Consider the following 19,403-nt stretch of genomic DNA (forward strand, 5'->3'; position numbering starts at 1 on the left):
GATGTGCCTATAGGAGCCACGAATCCTGCCGTAGGGCATCAGGAAGGAGGAGAGAGATTTCCATCAGTAGATAAGGGGGAGTTTTGAGCAGGGGAGTGTGCATTCCGGGCTCAGGGACCAATAGAAGGAAAAGAACAGACTGGAGGATAATGGGAGATGAGTGTGGGAGGTAAGTTGGGGCTGATGGTGGACAACTTTGAATGACAGTCTAAGAAATTGGCCTTACTCTTGGCTGCTCTCATTAGCTGGGTTACAGACCTGTGCCTGGCCATAGGCACTCTGTCCACCTGGTGTGTTAGCCAGTTAAAATGGCAGACCTGGCAGAACCAGCCAGGCACTGGGGGACCCTCCTAGCAGGTGCATCCTCATTCAGTGATGGCAGTTGGGGCAGGTTGGGGATAAGTGGGTGCTCACTGGCAGCAGCTGAGATGGGGTTCAACCCAGAATATTGTGAAACTCAATCTCTGGAAAAAGCAGTACATCTGGTTAGCAGTGGTGACTGGTTCCCCCTGACATCCCAGTGATTTTCAAATGTTAGAGACACACAGAATATGGCACACTTGAGTGATTGGGTTCCTTTGTCAAAAAATGATACAATAACTGATCTTCAGGGCAAGAGAGAAGGGCAATCAATGATATAGGGAGTGAGCTGGATTTTAAGAGATTGGGATGACCTCAGTAAAAACCTGAGTTACCTTTTTCCTAATTAAACATTTTTCCATTTGCCACCTCCTTAATCGTTCTAAAATTGCTATTACTTTCACATGTTTTAATTCCTCAGTGTTCATTTCAAAGTTTGTTTACCCTTGCATTTAGCCAACCCCAACTTTTGTTTTACTAAGACTTATTAAATAATATTCAAGTCCTCAAAACTCTGTTATCCGCTCCCAGTATCAATGCTCATTCATTCATTCATTCATTCAACAATTATTATAAGCCAGGAGTGACATTGAGAGGCCACTGTCTGGGACTTGGAAGCAGCTCTCACCCCCTTAGTGAGTAATACATCCCCTCTGTCTGGCATACTCTCCTCTTGCCTTTGTTCAGCCTGGTAAACTGTTCTTTATTCTGGAAGCTTTAGAAAATGTACCAAACTAGTGTTGCCTGCTTGCCTGCTGCATTCATAGAAAACCTCAGAGCACACCTGTGAAGTGTCGCTAATAAGCAATATGGTGGCCATAGGCTCTTCCTACCAAGCCAGCTCATGTGTTTTAATTGGGGATATCGTCTATGATTTCATGATTTAGAGGTTCTTCCCAATTCCATGATTTGGGAATATTTTCCTAGGTTTTCTTGTAGTTTTAAAACGATTTGATTGTTACATCTATCCCTTTAATCCAACTAGAATAAATGTTTAAATAAAGTGTGAGATGAGGATATAATTACTATTTTCCAATCATAGTGAATTGTCTAAATTCATATCTTTTGAATGTTAAGTTACTTGCCTCTCTCTCTGCTTATAGTATCAGCACAAACTGTTCTCAGATGTGTATTAAGACAGCTGGCTCAAGGAACACTGAGTCACTCTAATGTGGGATTAAAAGTGTGACAATGTCTGCAACAGTGAAAATTACTGGACATGGTGATCCAGGCAAAGAATGAAGGAGACTCAAGTGGGGACATTGGCTATGTGGTCTCTACTTAAACAATTGCTAAACGCAATAATACATTAAAATCTCCATCAAGGCATACACTCAATGGGAAAGAATATATTAAAAAATGAATAAATGTGTTTTCTAGGAATGAGGTTTGTGGGTTTTCTCCTTTCCTTCGTGGTTTTCTAAGTATCAATTTTTTTACTCTCCTAATCTTCTCCCTCCCAGTGGTTTTCACATGTGGCAGGGGAAGGGGACTGGCAACCAGGTTCTGGTGGCTTTGTTCTCCAGCCATCAGCTTCTCCATGACTTCTCTCTTTCTCCAGGCGGTTCTTCAAGGACATGCCACACAATGCACTTGACAAAAAGTCCAACTTCGAGCTCCTGGAGTAAGTCTTGAGACTGGCCCCTGCCTCTCCTCCTTTCTTGCTGCCCTACTTTTCCTACTCACCTCTACTTCACTCACCCCCAGGCCAGAGCCAGGCAGGACCCATCTCCCCAGCCCTCGAGCCCTCTTACCTCTCCTGCCAGAATCCTGGGTTGAAGGAGAGGGGTGTCAAATGATGCTTTTCTTCTTCTTTTAGGAAGGAAGTAGGGCTCGACCTGTTTTTCCCAAAGCAGATGCAGGAGAGTTTAAAGGTAAGTGGGCAAGGAGCCCAGAAGGACCCCTTTTGTGCTGGTCCCCAGGACTAGAGCTAAAGGCATTGGGCTGGGATACTTGGGGATACAGCCAGGGTGTCTGTGCCATTTTGGGCCATTTGGACATAGGACCACAAATGCATCCAGTGGGCTCTTTCCATGGCTGGGGCTCAGGAGTCCTGGCTCTAGTTCCACATCAGAGGCCAGTTAGCTGTGTGGCCTGGTCACTGGGGCACTGCCTCCCCTGCCTCCCCTGCCTCCTCCCAGGGCTATGGTGAGCCTCCCTCGAGACAACAGGCCTGTGCTCTAGGTAAGAGATCGCCACTGCTCTCCTGGCAAAGGCCTGGGGACCATCCTACAGCCGCAGGCAGGCTCTCAGCAGTGAGATCCCTAGGGAAGGAATCAGAGCCTGGAGGAGCCGGCTCACCCCTGCCATCTCCCCCAGCCCAAGCAGTTCCGGAAGATGATCCAGCAGACTTTCCAGCAGTATGCCTCGCTCAGGGAGGAGGAGTGCGTCATGAAGTTCTTCAACACCCTGGCCGGCTTTGCCCACATCGACCAGGAGACCTATCGCTGTGAACTCATTGTAATTCTCTCCTCCACCTGAATTCCAGGCCTCTCGGGAAAGGGAGCCAGGAGGCCATCCAGGGGGGCTGGGAAGGGGCTTTGCTTGCGTGTACTGACCTGCCCTAAAATGCAACTACCGTTAATCGACTTGCACCAGGAAAGGGAAATCTTGGCTCCCTCTCTGGGAGGTGGCAGGGTTTTGGGAGGAGGATAATCTGTATGGCGGGGGTTTGGAGTGGAGGGCCCAGGAGATAGTAGTCTGAGCCCAGTTTAGTGGGCCTTTTCAAATTTCTGAAATAGGAGCAGGGCAGGGCTTGAGCAGCAAGTCCCTCTCTCCTTTTATTCCAGCAAGGATGGAACATCACTGTGGACCTGGTCATCGGCCCTAAAGGCATCCGCCAGATGACAAGTCAAGATGCAAAGGTAGAGCGAGATTGGGGCCACGCCCCACCCAGCCCCAGGCTGTGCTGTCTGCCCTGTCTGCTGCCTCCTACCCTGGCCTGCCCCGTCCATTCTTCCTGCCCCATTGCTGAGAGCAGAGGTCCTTGGTATGAGCAGCTTCAGGGAGAGTGTTTGGCATAACAGCATGGGGCTGCCGGTTCTTTTTCCCCCCTGAGATTGTCTCCTGCATAGAGGATGGCTTAGGGATGCAGAGCAGAGGGAAGGAAACTCTTACTGCTTTTCTGGCTCAGATACAAGCATTGTTCTTTCAATGGAAAGATGGGGCCATCACTCCCTTGAGAGTCAGAAGACCTGGGTCTAGTCCTGGCTCTACCACCAATTTGGCATTTGACCGTGGGCAAGTCCTGGCTCTCTTCAGACCCATGTTCTCGTCTGCAAACCATGGGGCTTAGACTAGATGATCCTTCCAGTCTTAATAGTCTTTGATTCTCTCTTCATCCTCCTGAGATACTCCCAGCTCCCACTTTTCCTTGTGCCCCTTCCCCTCCCCCCACATACTGACCAATTTCCATGGCCTGATCCCAGGAGTGAGATGGTCTGAAGCCCCCCCGCCCCCCCGATCCTTTCCCACAGCCCACCTGCCTAGCTGAGTTCAAGCAGATCAAGTCCATCAGGTGCCTCCTGCTGGAGGAGGGCGAGGCAGTATTGCAGTTGGACATCGAAGGCGCCCCCCAGGTAAGCATCTCTGGGAACCTGGAAGCTCTGAAACAAGGGGTACAACTGCGAGTTGGGTGTTCCTGTGCAGGTGCTCAGAAAGCCGGGGATTCTCTGGCTCCTGAGATCTTGTTAAGAAAACTGCACCTAGTTCTTGGACAAGGTACCGGGATGATGACACTTTGGAAGGAAGATATCTCAAGAAACAAAGCTGTTTAAAAAAGTGTCAAGATAAAGCTGAGTTTATTTTGGGGGGTGAAGGGTGAGGGGTAAAGGTGACCAGAAATCAAGGTACTAATCAGTGGCCTAACTTTGAACAAGTGAACAATGATGCAGAATCAAGACCTCAAGGACCCAGGGTTGTTGTGGGTGGGAGAATCAGAGAGACCTCAGACCGAAAACAGATTTCTATCTCTCCTCTCATTCATCTATCCCCTGCCCCACTCCCCCCTGCTCCCCATTCTGTTTCTGCTCTTGCATATTTTGTACTGACCAGGTACAAGGCGAGACCAAAATAAGGCAGACCTGGAACTTCCTCGAGTTTAAGGCAATCAGTTGGGAGGGATGACAAGAGCGCCCCCTGGTGGCTGTAGGGAATGCAAGCCAGGCCCCAGGAGAGGCATGGATGGGTTCCGGCTGGGGATGGATGGCAGGAGTATGCAGTTTCTTCTCTTTCCCTGTGAGGTAGACTCCAGCCAAGGCTCTGGGGTCTCATGCTTAGCTGCTCTCTTCTCTGCAGTCCTTGTCCATCAAAACCTCCTCTCTGGCAGAAGCCGAGAACATGGCTGACCTCATAGACGGTTACTGCCGGCTGCAGGGGGAGCAGAAAGCCTCTCTCATCATTCATCCCAAGAAAGGTGCGTTTCCACTTAGAGGCAAACTGGCCCCGTGGGCAGATGACCCCACGGCTGAGCCAGGCTGCGTCTCCCCTAACCCCACCCCACTCCCTCCCCGCTTGGGCCCCCAGCAGGGGAAGCATAGCCACTGACCAATATGTGACGGAAGTGGCTTGGATAGTGTGTGGACGTGCTCACCCAGCCCCGCGGGACGTTGCCTGTGTCCCGTTCCGGGTCCCAAGCTTCAGGCCCTGGCCCACTGGACAGTGGCGGCCTGGAGCCCCGTTTCGGGAGGAAGGGCGTTGGTAGCCCCGGGAAGATGGCAGCTGTTGCTAGAGCCTGGCTGGTCCCTCTTGCGTCTCTGCTTTGGAATGGGATCAGGAAGCAGGGTCTGGGCTGGAGCTTGTGGACGGTAGGAGGAGGAAACCCAGTAATTTCAACAAGGAGGATTCTAATTCAGGCCAAAGGCGACCCATCTTCCACTCAGACTTTCAGAGAGCACAGACTGGTGGGGAGGGGTCTCCCTTGTGTGGGCTCACAGGAGCAGTGAGGTCAGCCGACACCCAGGGCCCTGTGTCCCTGACTCCAGCTCCTTTTCTTCCTCCCTCTTCCCAGATGGTGAGAAGCGGACCAGCCTGCCCCAGATCCCCGTGCTGTGAGTACCAGCAGATGGCAGGGAACAGGCGCTGCACTCAGCCTGTCTTCCCAGGAGAAGGCAGAACAGCCCGTGGTGTCTGGGCCCCAGCGGAGAACGCTGGGACCCCAGCATTTCACAGTGGCTTTTTTTCTTTTCTTTTTTTGCCAGTAAATTTCTCCCAGTAAATTCTTGCAGGGATATTTCTGTGTTCTAATGCCACCTGGCATCTAATCCTAGGGGCTATTGCTGCTGCCCCTTCCCTCCTGCCCCCTGGCAGCCTGGGCCAGGCTCCTGGGTTATTGCCATCAGGACAGGCTGGTTCCCCAGGCAGGCAGTGGGCACAGTGCAGCGGGCCCTCCAGGCGGAAGGTGGGAGAGGGTGGGCTGCCCAGGGGACCACTGCCAGGCTCTGAGCTCACTTGGCTCCTGCCCTCTCCTCTCCTCCTACAGAAGCCTGGAGGCGCAGCGGCCCCGCCTCTCCGAAAGCTGCAGCATAGGTAAGCCTGCCTGTGTGCTCATTCCTGCACCCAGAGCCTTTCTTCTGCCTGCTCTTGTGACATTGTCAAGGTTTCCCTCAAACTTACAGAAAAATGAACTTCCCCTATGATGTCTTAAATATCATCAATCACCATAGCTGACATGTTTTGAATAGGTAGTATGTGGCACCATGCCTGTCTGGGTCAGCTCAGTCCAAGGTCACGGTGCCGGCAGGGTCAGGCCCTGTGAGCACTCTCTTCCTGGTTTGCAGACAGCCGCCTTCTCTTTGTGTCCTCACCTGGAGAGCTCTGGTCTCTTCCTCTTCTCAGCAGGGCGCTATTCCCATCATCAGGCTCCACCCTCATGACCTCATTGAAACTGAATCACCCAAAAGCCCCACCTCCAAATACCACCACACTGGGGGTCAGGGCTTCAACATACGAGGTTGGGGGAGCGATGGTCACAAACATTCAATCCATAACAGTGTTAAATACATAGCCGATATTCTTTCATTTGATCTTTAGGACATTCCCCAGAAAGATTCGGTTTACAGAAAAGGAAACTGAGATTAAGGGAGGCTAACCAACTTGTTCTGAATAATGCAACAGGGCAGTAGCAAGCAGGGACTCCAGCGAGGTACCCTGGGCTCGTAGCCACTCTCACCTGCCACCAGCGCCTGGTTCTTGCCTGGCTCCTCCCCTCCCCCTCCCTCTCTCACCGACGTCACCCTTGGTTTCCTGTGGCCTGACGTGGGAGCCACACACCTGGTTCCCGGTGGTGCCCTCAGAGGGCATCTTGCCCATGGGATGTTCTTTTCCTGTCATTGCAGAATCAGACATTTACGCCGAGATTCCTGACGAGACTCTGCGAAGGACAGGAGGTAGGTCCTTGACCCACCACCTTGGCCGCAGCCGGGGCCCTGTGAAGTGACATTGTGGGGACACATGTGATACCATGGGGGGACGTCTTTCTTTCTTTGTCCTCTCCCATGTGTGACTCAGACAGGGACACCCTGAGCGAGGCAGCTTTGATTTTAAAACCAAGATCATTCTTTTATCCCCACACTATTACCCTTCATGTACCTGTGGAGAGCCCAAGAGTGTGGACATGGGACCAGCTTTCAGAGCGGATAGAGTGATGATGGCTCTTCCCCGAGTCTGAATCAATAGAACGTACTAGAGCCCCTTCCCCAGCCCAGCCCAGCCCCTGGTTCTTGGCTGAGGTGTGACCAGGGGTCTGGTTACACTGAGCAGGGCCTGGCATTGCGGCCTGTGGACACTCAGATTCCCGGGTGCCCGTGGTTTCTGAATCCTGGGTCTCTGCTTTCTCCCTCCACATGTGCAGGCTCACAGTATGGCATCGCCCGGGAAGACGTGGTTCTGAACCGTATCCTCGGGGAAGGCTTTTTTGGGGAGGTCTACGAAGGTGCCTACACGAATCACGTGAGTTCCGACTCATCCCTGACACTCCCCTTCCACGTTCGGTAGGAGGAGGAGGAGGGCGAATCGTCCGGGGCTGGAGGTGGCGGTCACGATGTGTGGGTCCTCACGCACTTGGCATTTACAGTATTTATGAAATACCCAGGGAGTGAGGGAAACAAGAGTCATTGCCAAGCAGGAGAGCGATGCCAGGGATCCAATAGAGGCAGCAGCAGGAGCGGGGCCACTGGCTCTGGGTGGGAGAAGACAGACCCCGGAGGCATGACAACACGCAGTTCTCAGAGAAGGAAGGCGGATCTGAGGCAGGAGTTGGTGGGGAGGCCACGGACAGGGCGGGACAAGGAGGGTGGTTGTGTTAGGCCTGGGGAAAAGGCAGAGCTGAAGGCAAGGGGCAGGAAAAATGTGAAAACTAACGATAAAGAGGGAAAGAGACCCGGACGCCGTGTTTGATGATGGCCTTACAGGTGCTCCACAAACGCCTTCCAACCTCAGGCAGATCTCCGCCCCCTTAGCCTCAGTTCCCTCCTCTGCACAGCCAGGGGCTTGAGCTACCTGATCTAGAAAGTCCTTTCCAGTGCCAACACATCCTGGTCAAGAAGAAAGAGAGGGGGGAGGAGAGGACGGGCAGAGAAGAGAGGAGAAGGGGCGAGAAGAGGAAGAAGGGGGGGGGTGTGTGCTATGCAGAGACACAGAGGCCAGACGTCCCCTGCCATCCCTTGGCTGGGAAGACGATGGTGACACCGGGAAGGGACACTTACCTTGGGGCACTAGGCTGGACCAAGGGGCCCTGAGCTCACTCTCTCTGCAGAAAGGGGAGAAAATCAATGTCGCCGTGAAGACCTGCAAGAAAGACTGCACGCAGGACAACAAGGAGAAGTTCATGAGTGAGGCAGGTAGGTGTCCCCGAGGAGGGACACAACCCCCATGGGCTGGAGAAGACCCCCGAGGCGACACAGACCTCCAAGACGAGAGGGGCCTGGAATGCGGGGAGGGGGTGGTGTGAGCAGTGCTGGGGCCCACACGGGGGGAGGGCTGTCCCTCCCGTCTCTCCCAGCTGGGGCAGAAAGCACGGTTCTCACCCCGGACCTCAGATCCCTCCAGCCCGCCTCTCACCCCCATTGCAGTGATCATGAAGAACCTGGACCACCCGCACATTGTGAAGCTGATAGGCATCATCGAAGAGGAGCCCACCTGGATCGTGATGGAATTGTATCCCCACGGGGAGGTGAGCTGGAGGTGGCTGTGGGGGGACCTTGTGATGGCGGCTGGGCCACAGCTGAGCAGGGCGGCATGCGTTTAGGAGGGGACCTTGACTCCCAGTGTCTGCCTTCAGCTGAAACAACCCAGGGACCATTTGTACCATCTGTAGAGGGAATTCCTGGACCCTCTTGCCAGCCCGGGTTCTCCCTCCCCTCCCCCCCGACCCCTGCCTGCAGTGGGGCTCCCTGGCTCATGCTGAGGCCATGCCCAGGTCTTGATGGCACCTTCCTCCTTCCGACAGCTGGGCCACTACCTGGAGCGACACAAGAACTCCCTGAAGGTGCTCACGCTCGTCCTGTACTCGCTGCAGATTTGCAAGGCCATGGCCTACCTGGAGAGCATCAACTGTGTCCACAGGTGCGGCTGGGGGAAGCCGGGCCCCTCGATCCGATCCTGGAGTTTGGGGTAAAGCAGGTCTGGGTGTCACACAGACCAGAGTGGAAGCCCCAGCTCCGGTCCCGCCTAATGGGACAACGTGAGCACCTGCTGTGAACCTGTTTCCTCACCCGAGGAGTGGAAACGGGCACGTGTACCTCACAGGATGTTCTTCCGGGTGAACCCGAAGCCCCAGGTGTCTGACTGTGACTCCGTGCGTTCAGCCTGCTTCCCTGTGGGTTCCGGGAAATCGCTTCCTGCTCGCTCTCCTCCCTCGGGCCCATTCGGTGGCACAGGGCCCTGCCAGGAGGGACTGAGCTAGGGCAGTGCTGGGAAGATCCTGGGGTCTGGGCCCTTCCAGCCAGAGTGGCTGACGCTGCCTGGCACCCCCAGTCTGCCATGTCCACTCCTCTCTCTGTCTGTGAAGCCGGCCCCTTCTCCTCCTGACTCCCTGAAAGGAGGTCCCTACCACCTTTCCTGATCCCCTCGAGGAAACAGAAGGGGTGCTCTCAGAGCACAGGGTATATGAGTGAATTCTTCCATCCAGCACCACCGAGGTCAGCGATGTGGCCTTGGGAGTGATATTAGGCAAAGCAGTGCTGGGGGGTATAAACATTCAGTCATTCATTCACTCATCCAGTCGTTCAGCAAATATTATGGAATTCTCACCCTGTGCTTCCAGGCGCTGTCCTGGACCCTGGGACAAAATCATAATCAAGACAGCCTGGTTGGCGTGGCTCAGTGGTTGAGTGTTGACCTATGAACCAGGAGGTCACGGTTCAATTCCCAGTCAGGACACATGCCTGGTTGCCAGCTCCATCCCCAGTGTGGAGCGTGCAGGAGGCAGCCAATCAATGATTCTCTTTCATCATTGATGTTTCTCTCTCTCCTTCTCCCTTCCTCTCTGAAATCAATAAAAATATATTACAAAAACACACACAAACAAACAGACAAAAATCCCTTTCTTGTGGAGCTTACCTCCCGGCATGAAGGTAAAACGTGGGACAGAAACAGTTGTGGGGGGAAGATGGAGGGAGGCCAGATTTGTTTCCTTTGTGTGACACCTTTTCAGTGGTAAAGGCCGGTGACAGGCAGAGAGCCTGCCCGAGAGAAGCAAGCAGACAGGCCAGTCTGGGGTTCGAAGTGATGCAGGGAGGTGAGAGCCCAGCTGGGGAGAGAGGCTGACTCCCTCCCTACCGGTTACCTGCTGGGCAGTTCCTCCCGCTCTCTGTGCGGAGCCGGGGGCTCTGAGGGTCTCTATACCGGGCTCAGGCTCGGTGAATGCGGCCCTGGGCTGTCCTGGCTCTCCGAGCTCTGAGGAAGTTAGCCACGAGCTGCTGCTGCTCTGAGCCACAGCGAAAGCCCACACAGTCCTGCAGAAGGAGGAGAGCTTAACCGGGACCAGGAAAGTTGTCGGGCTTCCTTCCTGGAGAATCAGCAGGGAGACAGCATCGCTGGCAGAGGGGATAGTAGAGTCACCAGGGCAGGAGAACATAGGGAGCAAGTCCTGGGAACCTGAAACAGGCTTCACGTTGGAGACACGTGAGAAAGCATGATGGGAGTTGAAGCTCAGCGGTGAGATGAAAGGAGGTGGCAGAGGGCCTGGTGTGTGGTGGGGGTTGGAGGGCCACCCCAGCTCCCACCTGGGCTGGGCTCCAACAAGGTGGGTCAGGGAAGGGCTGACGACACAAGCTGACCGACTGTGCTCCCTGGCCAGCACTGTCCTTTGTCTCTCCGTTCATCTGCGTCTGTCTGTCTGTCTGTCTGTCTGGGGCATTCTGAACCACCTTGTCTTCATATCCTTCCTCCAGGGACATCGCCGTCCGGAACATCCTGGTGGCCTCCGCGGAGTGTGTGAAGCTGGGGGACTTCGGCCTGTCGCGGTACATAGAGGAAGAGGACTACTACAAGGGTGAGGGCGGCCGCCCCTGCTTTGCCCCGAGGGGTCTCTGAAGCCCCAGCGGCTATGGTCCAGGGTCTGTAGGTCTTTGGGTCTCCAGAGAATAGGCGATATTTTTGGATAATTCTGGATCTTTCTTCCCTAAATATCTCCTGAAACCTCCACGCCCACCCGCAGCCTCTGTGACTCGTCTACCCATCAAGTGGATGTCGCCCGAGTCCATCAACTTCCGCCGCTTCACCACGGCCAGTGACGTCTGGATGTTTGGTGAGTTGAGTTTCGGGAGGATGTGGAAACGGGTTCCGATTCTCGCCTCTGTGACCAGGCCAAGAGGAGGTGCTGAGAGCAGGGGCTGGGCCCCCACTGCTGGGCTGCAGGGTTCTGTTTGGCTGCGGCCCCTGGGAAGTGTGAGAAGTGAGAGGCCAGTGGTGGGTCGGGGGGATATGGGCGGAGGGCCGGCCGGGGAGCGTTGGCTAATCTCCCTGGAGGAGGTTCCTGACCCGAGCACGTCCTGCACCAACCAGCCCCAGGGACTAGTGTGGGGACACCATGGGGGGATCCTTAAAGGCAAACTCTGAGGTTTGTTCTGAGAAGGAGGTGCAGGGAGAGGCGAGGACAAAGGCCGGTGACGGACAGCCCCCTGCAGAGCACACAGCCTTGTAGGTGACCCCTCTTGGCTCCCCACGATCTCATTACTCTTCCTCCCAGTTTCCGCAGAAGGAAGCTGAGGCTCAGGCAGGTCCGGGCCTTCCCCTCGATCACATAGGCAGCAAGTTTGGGCTTCAACCCCCAGCTTTGTGGTGGAGGGTTCCCTCCTTCCTGAGAGAAGGCACCAGTGGTCCCACAACCTGCCTTGGACTTCCCCACCCTACCCCCAGGACCCCCATAGCTGCATGTGGAGGGGACATAGAGAGGGGGCCTTAGTTCACTTACAGATGCAGGTGGCTGGTCCCTCGGCGACCGCCACGGTGAACAAAACTCCAGGGATGCTCAAGGGGGAGGCAAGGGACACGGGAGCTCCTCCCTGCAGGGACCCGGAGCAGATTCCTCTGGTTGTTCCTGGAGGGGCTGGACTGACCTCTCCAGGGGTGAGGCCCCCACACCCTGCATGGGCCCTGACCCCTGTCCTCCTGCTCACAGCCGTGTGCATGTGGGAGATCCTGAGCTTTGGCAAGCAGCCCTTCTTCTGGCTGGAGAACAAGGATGTCATCGGGGTGCTGGAGAAGGGCGACCGGCTGCCCAAGCCCGACCTCTGCCCACCTGTCCTCTACACCCTTATGACCCGCTGCTGGGACTACGACCCCAGTGAGCGGCCCCGCTTCAACGAGCTGGTGTGCAGCCTCAGGTGAGCAAGGCGCAGGGGTGGGGGCTGTGGGCACGGGGCCCCGAGGGAGCTGGGCTTCCCTGCAGCAGCACTTAGAGGTTTATAACGTACTTCCCTGAACAGGAGGTGTCCTTGTTCCCACCCTGTGCCTGAGAGGATCAGGCTCAGAGCTGGTGACTCTCCCAGGGCAGTGACAGGTGGGGCTGGGACTTGCTCCGGGGCCGCCCCTCTGGCCACACAGAGCCCTGTGTCCAAGTGGAATTAGCTGATCCACCCAGCAGAAGCTCAGAGCCCTTGTTCCTCCCAGATTGCAGGGAAGAGAGTCAGTGTGTGTGTGTGTGTGTGTGTGTGTGTGTGTGTATGTGTGTGTGTTTAAAATATGTTCTTATTGATTTTTTAGAAAGAGAGGAAGGGAGAGGGATAGAGAGATGGAAACATCAATGAGAAACATCCATCAGCTGCCTCCTGCACGCCCCCTACTGGGGATGGAGCCCACAGCCCAGGCATGTGCTCTGACTGGGAATTGAACCAGGGACCTCTTGGTTCATGGGTTGATGCTCAACCACTGAGCCACACTAGCCAGGCAAGAGAGTCAGTTTTGACTGTGAAGACAGTGACCCAGGGGTCACCTCTCCCTTCTGAATGGAACATCAGTGGCCTAAGGGTCTGATCCTTCTCAGATGCCATCTTTCCCTGGTCCTGGGGGGTCCCTGGTGAAGGGTGCTACTGGAGTCCATTTTAGAAGGTCCCCTGTTTCCTTGGTGGCCGGCCTGACAGCCTCCTCCTCGGGCGATCAGACTTTGGCATCTTTCAAGGCAGACTTTTCCTGTAAAGGGGCAGATGAATATTTGGGGCTTTGTAGGGCGTGCAGTCTCTGCTGGGACTGCTCAGCTCTGCCCTTGCAGCTTAAAGCAGCCACGGGCAGTATGTGATGAATGCGTGTAGCTGGGTTTCAATGAGACTTTATGTGTGGACGCTGAAATGTGAGTTTCATATAATTTTCCGGTGACGTGAAATATTTTTTCTTTTTCTTTTTTCAATCATTAAAACACTTATAAACCGTTCTTAGTTTGGGGCCGTACGAAAATAGGTGGTGGCCAGACTGGCTTGCGGGTGGTGTTTGCTGACTCCTGCTTTAGGGAATCTAGTTCTTAGTTGATGTGAATAGTGCAACGTCAGGTCCTGTAGTTAAGATGCTGGCTTATTTTTAGGGCAAGAATAGCCCCTGGAAACTGCCTTTGGGAGGCACCCTGGGTGGGACGCTGGGAAGGCCCAGGCCGGGGCACTGGGAATGACACTTGGTTTGTAGGGGCAGGGGCGGCAACCAATGGCAAGACCTCAGCTCAAAAGGCCGTTCTGACCCTGTCTGTCCCTTTATTGACTCTCCCCATTCATTCTAGACTCATCTCATGTCCCTTATAAGAGATTTGGGAAACCAAAGGATTCTAAGAGAAAAGTATTTGAGAGATGTAACTTGAGAAAGCAGGCGCTCTGGGGTGCTGAGTTGGTGGGGGGCTCTTCATTCATTCTGGGCCTTGCGAACCAGGGGGAGCTGTGATGGGGCGCCTCTTCCTGGGCCCTGAAGCACACCCCTCAGGCACTGGGCCAGCCCCCCATCATGGATGGAGCGAGGAGATGACTTTTCTGGTGTGGTCTGAAGGATACCCAAAGATCCCAGTGACCCCAGGATACCTCCCCAAGCCCCAGCCTGGCAGTCCGCCATTAGAGTTAAGAAAGGATTTAATGAGCGTTTCCCAGTCTTCTGGGGTAAGAAGGACCCTTTTGATATCAAACTTTGAGAATTCCTGCATATAATGTCAGTTACACTTTTAGACTTAAAACAATCTGTTGATTGACAAAATGCAGTGAATTGTATGATTAATGTTTTATGACACACAATGTAACACATATAATCTGAAAACACAAAATCCACTATTGTGTGTTTAAAAAAGACAATTGAGGTGACACAAATTTACAGTTTACTTAATACTCCATGAAGCAGGCAGTCTCCATTCCCAAGGGTCAGAGAATTGTGAAATGGGGCAGAAAACAGGAAGCTTTAACAGGATAAGGAATAAGGAGCGAGGAAGAGAAAAGCAGAAAATGAGTAGGGAACAAGGAAGGAAGTACAGAGCCCAGAGCTGTCTGAGTGTGTGCGGACTGGCTGACTAGCTATGCTGCATTTCTGATCTCGCAGAGCACTTAGAGGGACACAAAAGCGATCTGAGTTGTGGTTTGCTGGTGAGGCACCCCAGAGCGACTCTGTGTTGGGCCTAGACATTTACTTCAATCATCATAATACTCGGTCTGCAGACAATGTGTGTGAGGTACACACATGAGCATGTGGATTCATGGACCCTGCAACTATCCCAGAATCCTCTGGGGTCTGTGATTCCCAGGTTGGAAGCCACTGGATGGGGTGAGGAAGGCAGGAAGCACGCATGTAGCCACGATGGGAGTGACCCGCAGCCCCTTCCCATCAGCACTCACCAGGAATGTGCTGATGGAGCGTTTCATGGAAGAAGGGAGATGTAGAACCAGGCCTTGGTCCTGACACTGGCTGGGACATCAGAAATCTGCCTAGGGGATCCGTGCCCATAGCAGGCACAGGAGGGCAAGAAGCCCGGGGAGGTGGGCCTGAGACACACTTCCACTGTCCCATTGGGCTGGGGCTGTCTCTCCAAGGACTTTTCCCCACCGCGGACCTGTCCCTGCCATCCTCCCAGCCTCAGTGTGGACGCAAGCTCAGGACCCATCTTCCAGCCTGTCTCAGAGGGGCCTTCCCAGCCCACGCTGCAGAGGAGTTGGAAACGGGACCCGGTGTCATCCTCCGGGCCCTCCAGGCTTTGGTGGGGAGCAGACAGGAGCCCCAGGAGCACCTTTGACCTTGTTTCTCTCTCCTATCTGACCTGACCCCTTGGCAGTGACGTTTATCAGATGGAGAAGGACCTTGCGATAGAGCAGGAGAGGAACGCTCGCTACCGACCTCCCAAAATCTTGGAGCCCATAGTCTTCCAGGACCCCCCGCCCAAGGTAAGCCAAGGCCTGGTCTCCTCGGGCCCCTGAATCTCAGCAGGGTTGGGTCCTCATCTGGCCGCTCCTGGCCTGACCATATCACCCCTCTCTCACAGCACAGAGAGGAGGTGCCCCTGCAATTCTCCCAGCCCCTCAACCCAACCGTCCCTCAGCACTGAACTGGGCCCCTGCCCCATCGGTGCCCTGGCAGGTGGGATCTGAGACAGCAAGTTAGCCAAGCCTGCGGGCACCTGGGGCAGGGAGTCACCCTGGAAACACTTCCCTTGAGAGGCTCGAGCACTTTTATTTCTAGCATTTTTTAGGGACAAATTAGATCCCCGTGAGGGCACATGGATGAGGAGTGTCCCTGGGCCCCTTAGGTGCAGCCTTCATGTCCATACCCTCTGTGACATCTGTGGGCGCAGGAGCCAGTGCCCGCCCACACACCAAGGGGTGAAGGACGGTGCCTGTGTTAGGCAGCTCGGGCTGCCGTAACAGAACCCCGTAGGCCAGGTGGCTTAAACAGCAGGCATTTGTGGAGGCTGGGAAGTCCAAGATCCAGGTGCCGGCAGACCCAGTGTCTGTTGAGGAGTCTTCCTGACTTGCAGACAGCCAACTTCTCGCTGTGTCCTCACAGGGCAGACAGAGCGAGAGCGCCGGTGTCTCTTCTTAGTAGTATAAGGACACGAATCCCACCCTAGGGCCCTACCTCATGACCTCATCTAAGCCTTTCTTCCCGAAGGCTCTGTCTTCAAATACTATCACACTGGGGGCGGGAGCGGGGAGGGGGAGGGGAGGGCTGCAACATAGGGATTTGGTGGGGACACCAATGTTCAGTCCATAGCAGAGCCCGTTGCCTGGTGTGCCTTTCCCCTTCCCTGAGTCAGGGCTCAGCTCAGTTTCTAACTCCTCCATGAAGCTGCTGTGAGTGCCTGAGCCCCCGTGGCCTCCTACCTCTGATGTCTGTGGCCTCCACTGCTGTTCGGGGGGTGCTCCCACACCCAGAGAAGCTACACGCACAGAGACCAGTAACCCCTCCAGTTAGCGGTGCCCCCAGGAGGACAGAGAGGCTGGCCTCTCTGTACCCGCCCATCACTCAGCATGCAGTGGGCGCTCCATAAGTGAGAGCGTTGTCATTCCAAACAAGCCCGACCTGTCTCTGACCGACACTCCCCTTAGTGAGCGGTGCTCACCCAGGGAGAGACGGGGACTGACTTCTCTCTGCGTTCTCTCTCCAGCCCAGCCGGCCCAAGTACAGACCCCCTCCACAGACCAACCTGCTGGCACCCAACCTGCAATTCCAGGTAAACATGACCAGCGGCCCGGGAAAGCTCAGGGCCATGTCTGGTCTTGGTCCTTCCTGAAAGTGTTCACGTGCTTTTGAGGAGCAGTAACCAACTGCTCAGGTAATGGAGGAGGCCAGCTTCGGTGCCAGAAAGGAATAGCACCCAGAGATCAAAGGAATCAAAATGCAATTCCACCAGGCTGTCCTCAGCCAAGCCGTGCCTAAGCCCAGGGCACCTGTCCCCAGTGTTTGCTGCTGCTGCGTGTCCTGCCTACAGCTACTCTTCATGCCCGAAGCCTCCCTGCCCTCCTACCCAAGCAGAGCCTTCTGAGAAGGAGTCTCAGGCAGTTGGGGGCCATTGATGTTCCCCTGAAAATAGAGTTGCTCCCTGGGGCTTCCCATAGAGGTCCTGGCCATTGAAGAGAGAGAAGGGTTCCTTCCTGGCTTCCCTCCCACTTCTGTCATGACCAGCCACGGAAGCGTCCCAAGTTGCAGGTCCCCGCCTCAGTGTCTCTGTCCTGTGTGTCTCTCTCGCATCTCGGTCACAGGAGCCCGGGCTCCTCTCTTTTCTTCTCTCACACCCCTCAGCTCAGTCACTGCCTAGTGCCAGAGCAAGCCCCACCGAGAGCCAACATAAACCCTGTTCACATGAAGAAAAATCTCGATGCAAAAGATAGAAGCAATGTCGCTAAAAAGAAAGTTACCTGTAGTGATGTTTAAAGTAGTGATTAAATACACACCCGTGGGCTAATTCTGTGTCAGCGTGTCACGTGACTATGAAATATAGCTCTTCTCTCAAGAGCCCTGAAGGAGGAGACATGTACTCCATCGGTCAGTAGCACGTGCGGGCCCATCGCGCGCAGAGCCTGACGGAGGGCTGTGAGATGAACGGGAGGCCCTGTGCCAGTGCTGACTCCCAGCCTAGAGCTGTGTCTGTCGCTCCGCCGTGTCTTCCAGACGGGGCCGAGGAATCGCCCATGTCACACTTTTTATTAGCTCCCGGAGAGCAGGCCTGCCTCTCCCATGGTGCTCATGCATCGTTTGTTTGTGCTGAGTGTGTAGCCGCTAATCGTCTCCCTCTTGCCTTGTCCTCGTGCCCGTGCTTCTCTGCTTCTCCTGAATAGGTCCCCGAGGGCCTGTGTGCCAGCTCACCTACGCTCACCAGCCCTATGGAGTACCCATCTCCCGTAAACTCGCTGCACACCCCACCTCTCCACCGGCACAATGTCTTCAAGCGCCACAGCATGCGGGTAAGAGGGCTCTGCATGCTGGGTCCCAGCCCGGATGGAGGAGGCTGATGGAGGGGAGGTGCCTGGGACACCGGGAACCCCACAACCTCAGCTCAGGAGGTGCCCTCCCTGCTTCCATGCACCGGTCAGGACACTAAAGGAGGGGCTCGGTGACTCTCTCCATTGCAAACACATCGGAGGCTGGGGCCAGGCCAGGCTCTGCCCCTGAGGACACCAGCTGGACCTGGACCTGCCCCGTCCATACTCTGGGGCTGTGGCAAATGATGCAAAAGTTCCCCCACCTCCTGAGCCCTGGGTGTAGTGAGGAGTCTTGTGGGTAGAGGACACCAAGCCCGTTGGTGCCAAAGGATAAGAGGTCCTGGAGGTTCTGTTCTGCTCGGCCCTTCCTGCCTGGTGGCCTTGGTTGTCAGTCTCTCTTCAGGCAAAGGAAAGGCTTCCTTGTGGCTTCCATTCATGTTGCTTTTGCAAAGTTGCTGGTGTTTGAGAAGGAGCTTGGGGGCTGGTGAGGGGCTAAGATCCCCGCTCCCGTCACCTCTTTGTTGTAACTGCCAACATGAGGCCCTGAGTACCTCATGGTTAGCGCCTGATTGTCAAGGCTTGTCCAAAAATAAATAAATAAAGGCACCTTCGCTTGCCCACTTCTCACTCATCACCACCCATTTCTCCTTCAATACGAATAGCCCCAGTGGTTGCCATACACAGTTAATATATTTTACTAAACTGGGTCCTGCTCTGTGACCAAACAGATCGAAGCCCTTATTATTTTTAGCTCTAACTCTGTTTATATATGCATGACATTTCACGTTCAGTATACGTGACTCTAAATTTTTTTTTAAGAAAAACTACATGATTGTTCCAATCGATTTAGAAAATGTAGGAAAGTACGTATGTCGATATGTTCTGTGCCATTATTTTTTACTTTAGTAAATTTTTTTCATATGAGTAATACAACTTAGAACGCTAGGCATCAAGATCTATTGTGGAATACATTTCCCCATTTATAATTTAAACAATTTGTATCTTAGCACATACTTAACGATAATAAAACTGCATTCTGCGGTGTGCTCTATAATTTAAGCAGTGTTCAGCTCCTCCACCCTCCTGCCCTCGACTCTTTATTCGTAATTAATTGAGTTTTAGTGAGTTCTGCTTTACAATGTGACCTTCTAGAAAGAAGCTGTTCTGCGTGCGTGAGGGGCGGCATTGCCTTTGTCTAACCCCTGCTTCCCCAGGAGGGCTTTGTTCACGTCCATAAAGACAGGCTGTGCAGCAGGAAAAAAAGACCTTTGTGTCAGGGGTTTAGAAGGACTCTCCATAAGGAAAGTCTGCCTAAAAGAACATAATGTACGTCTCTTAAAATAAACCAAAAGAGGCTAAAAATATAAACTCCATTTTATGGGTTACAACGGAAACATGGATAAAACCTCATCCTGGTGGATTGCTGAAAAGGTATAATCGGCTCCCTGCAAAGCATTTGAAAACATTTAACAGAAATCGGAGATGGTTTTCGCATAAAAAACAATTTTTCTACTATTGCCCGACTTATCTGGGAATCTGTGGGATGCCACACCAGAATGGCAGCAATCTCTCGATTGAAGTTTAAAATAATAAAATTCAATAAACCATACCTTGTGCAGGAATGCTTTGCAGGGAGCTGCCTTAGGTGCTGAAGGGAGATCCAGGCGGTTC

At 54.0% G+C, this 19,403-nt stretch overlaps 1 protein-coding gene across 7 annotated transcripts in view; it reads left to right on the forward strand.

The window, feature by feature from the left end:
* PTK2B (protein tyrosine kinase 2 beta) overlaps positions 1-19,403 on the forward strand; it is a 121,065-nt gene that overhangs the window by 92,885 nt on the left and 8,777 nt on the right. For 6 of the 7 annotated variants that reach the window (XM_059697516.1, XM_059697517.1, XM_059697522.1 and 3 more), the window contains exons 6-24: positions 1,922-1,984; positions 2,180-2,234; positions 2,680-2,820; positions 3,150-3,224; positions 3,837-3,938; positions 4,657-4,774; positions 5,369-5,408; positions 5,840-5,886; positions 6,696-6,746; positions 7,211-7,308; positions 8,114-8,198; positions 8,430-8,530; positions 8,807-8,922; positions 10,752-10,852; positions 11,018-11,107; positions 11,981-12,185; positions 15,089-15,197; positions 16,418-16,483; positions 17,589-17,714. In XM_059697516.1, the coding sequence (XP_059553499.1) occupies positions 1,922-1,984; positions 2,180-2,234; positions 2,680-2,820; positions 3,150-3,224; positions 3,837-3,938; positions 4,657-4,774; positions 5,369-5,408; positions 5,840-5,886; positions 6,696-6,746; positions 7,211-7,308; positions 8,114-8,198; positions 8,430-8,530; positions 8,807-8,922; positions 10,752-10,852; positions 11,018-11,107; positions 11,981-12,185; positions 15,089-15,197; positions 16,418-16,483; positions 17,589-17,714 (1,789 nt within the window). The remainder of the gene's footprint in view (positions 1-1,921; positions 1,985-2,179; positions 2,235-2,679; positions 2,821-3,149; positions 3,225-3,836; positions 3,939-4,656; positions 4,775-5,368; positions 5,409-5,839; positions 5,887-6,695; positions 6,747-7,210; positions 7,309-8,113; positions 8,199-8,429; positions 8,531-8,806; positions 8,923-10,751; positions 10,853-11,017; positions 11,108-11,980; positions 12,186-15,088; positions 15,198-16,417; positions 16,484-17,588; positions 17,715-19,403) is intronic. The other variant, XM_059697518.1, reaches the window with a different exon arrangement.

Source organism: Myotis daubentonii, chromosome 5 (assembly GCF_963259705.1).
Source record: "Myotis daubentonii chromosome 5, mMyoDau2.1, whole genome shotgun sequence".
Taxonomy (NCBI): Eukaryota; Metazoa; Chordata; class Mammalia; order Chiroptera; family Vespertilionidae; genus Myotis; species Myotis daubentonii.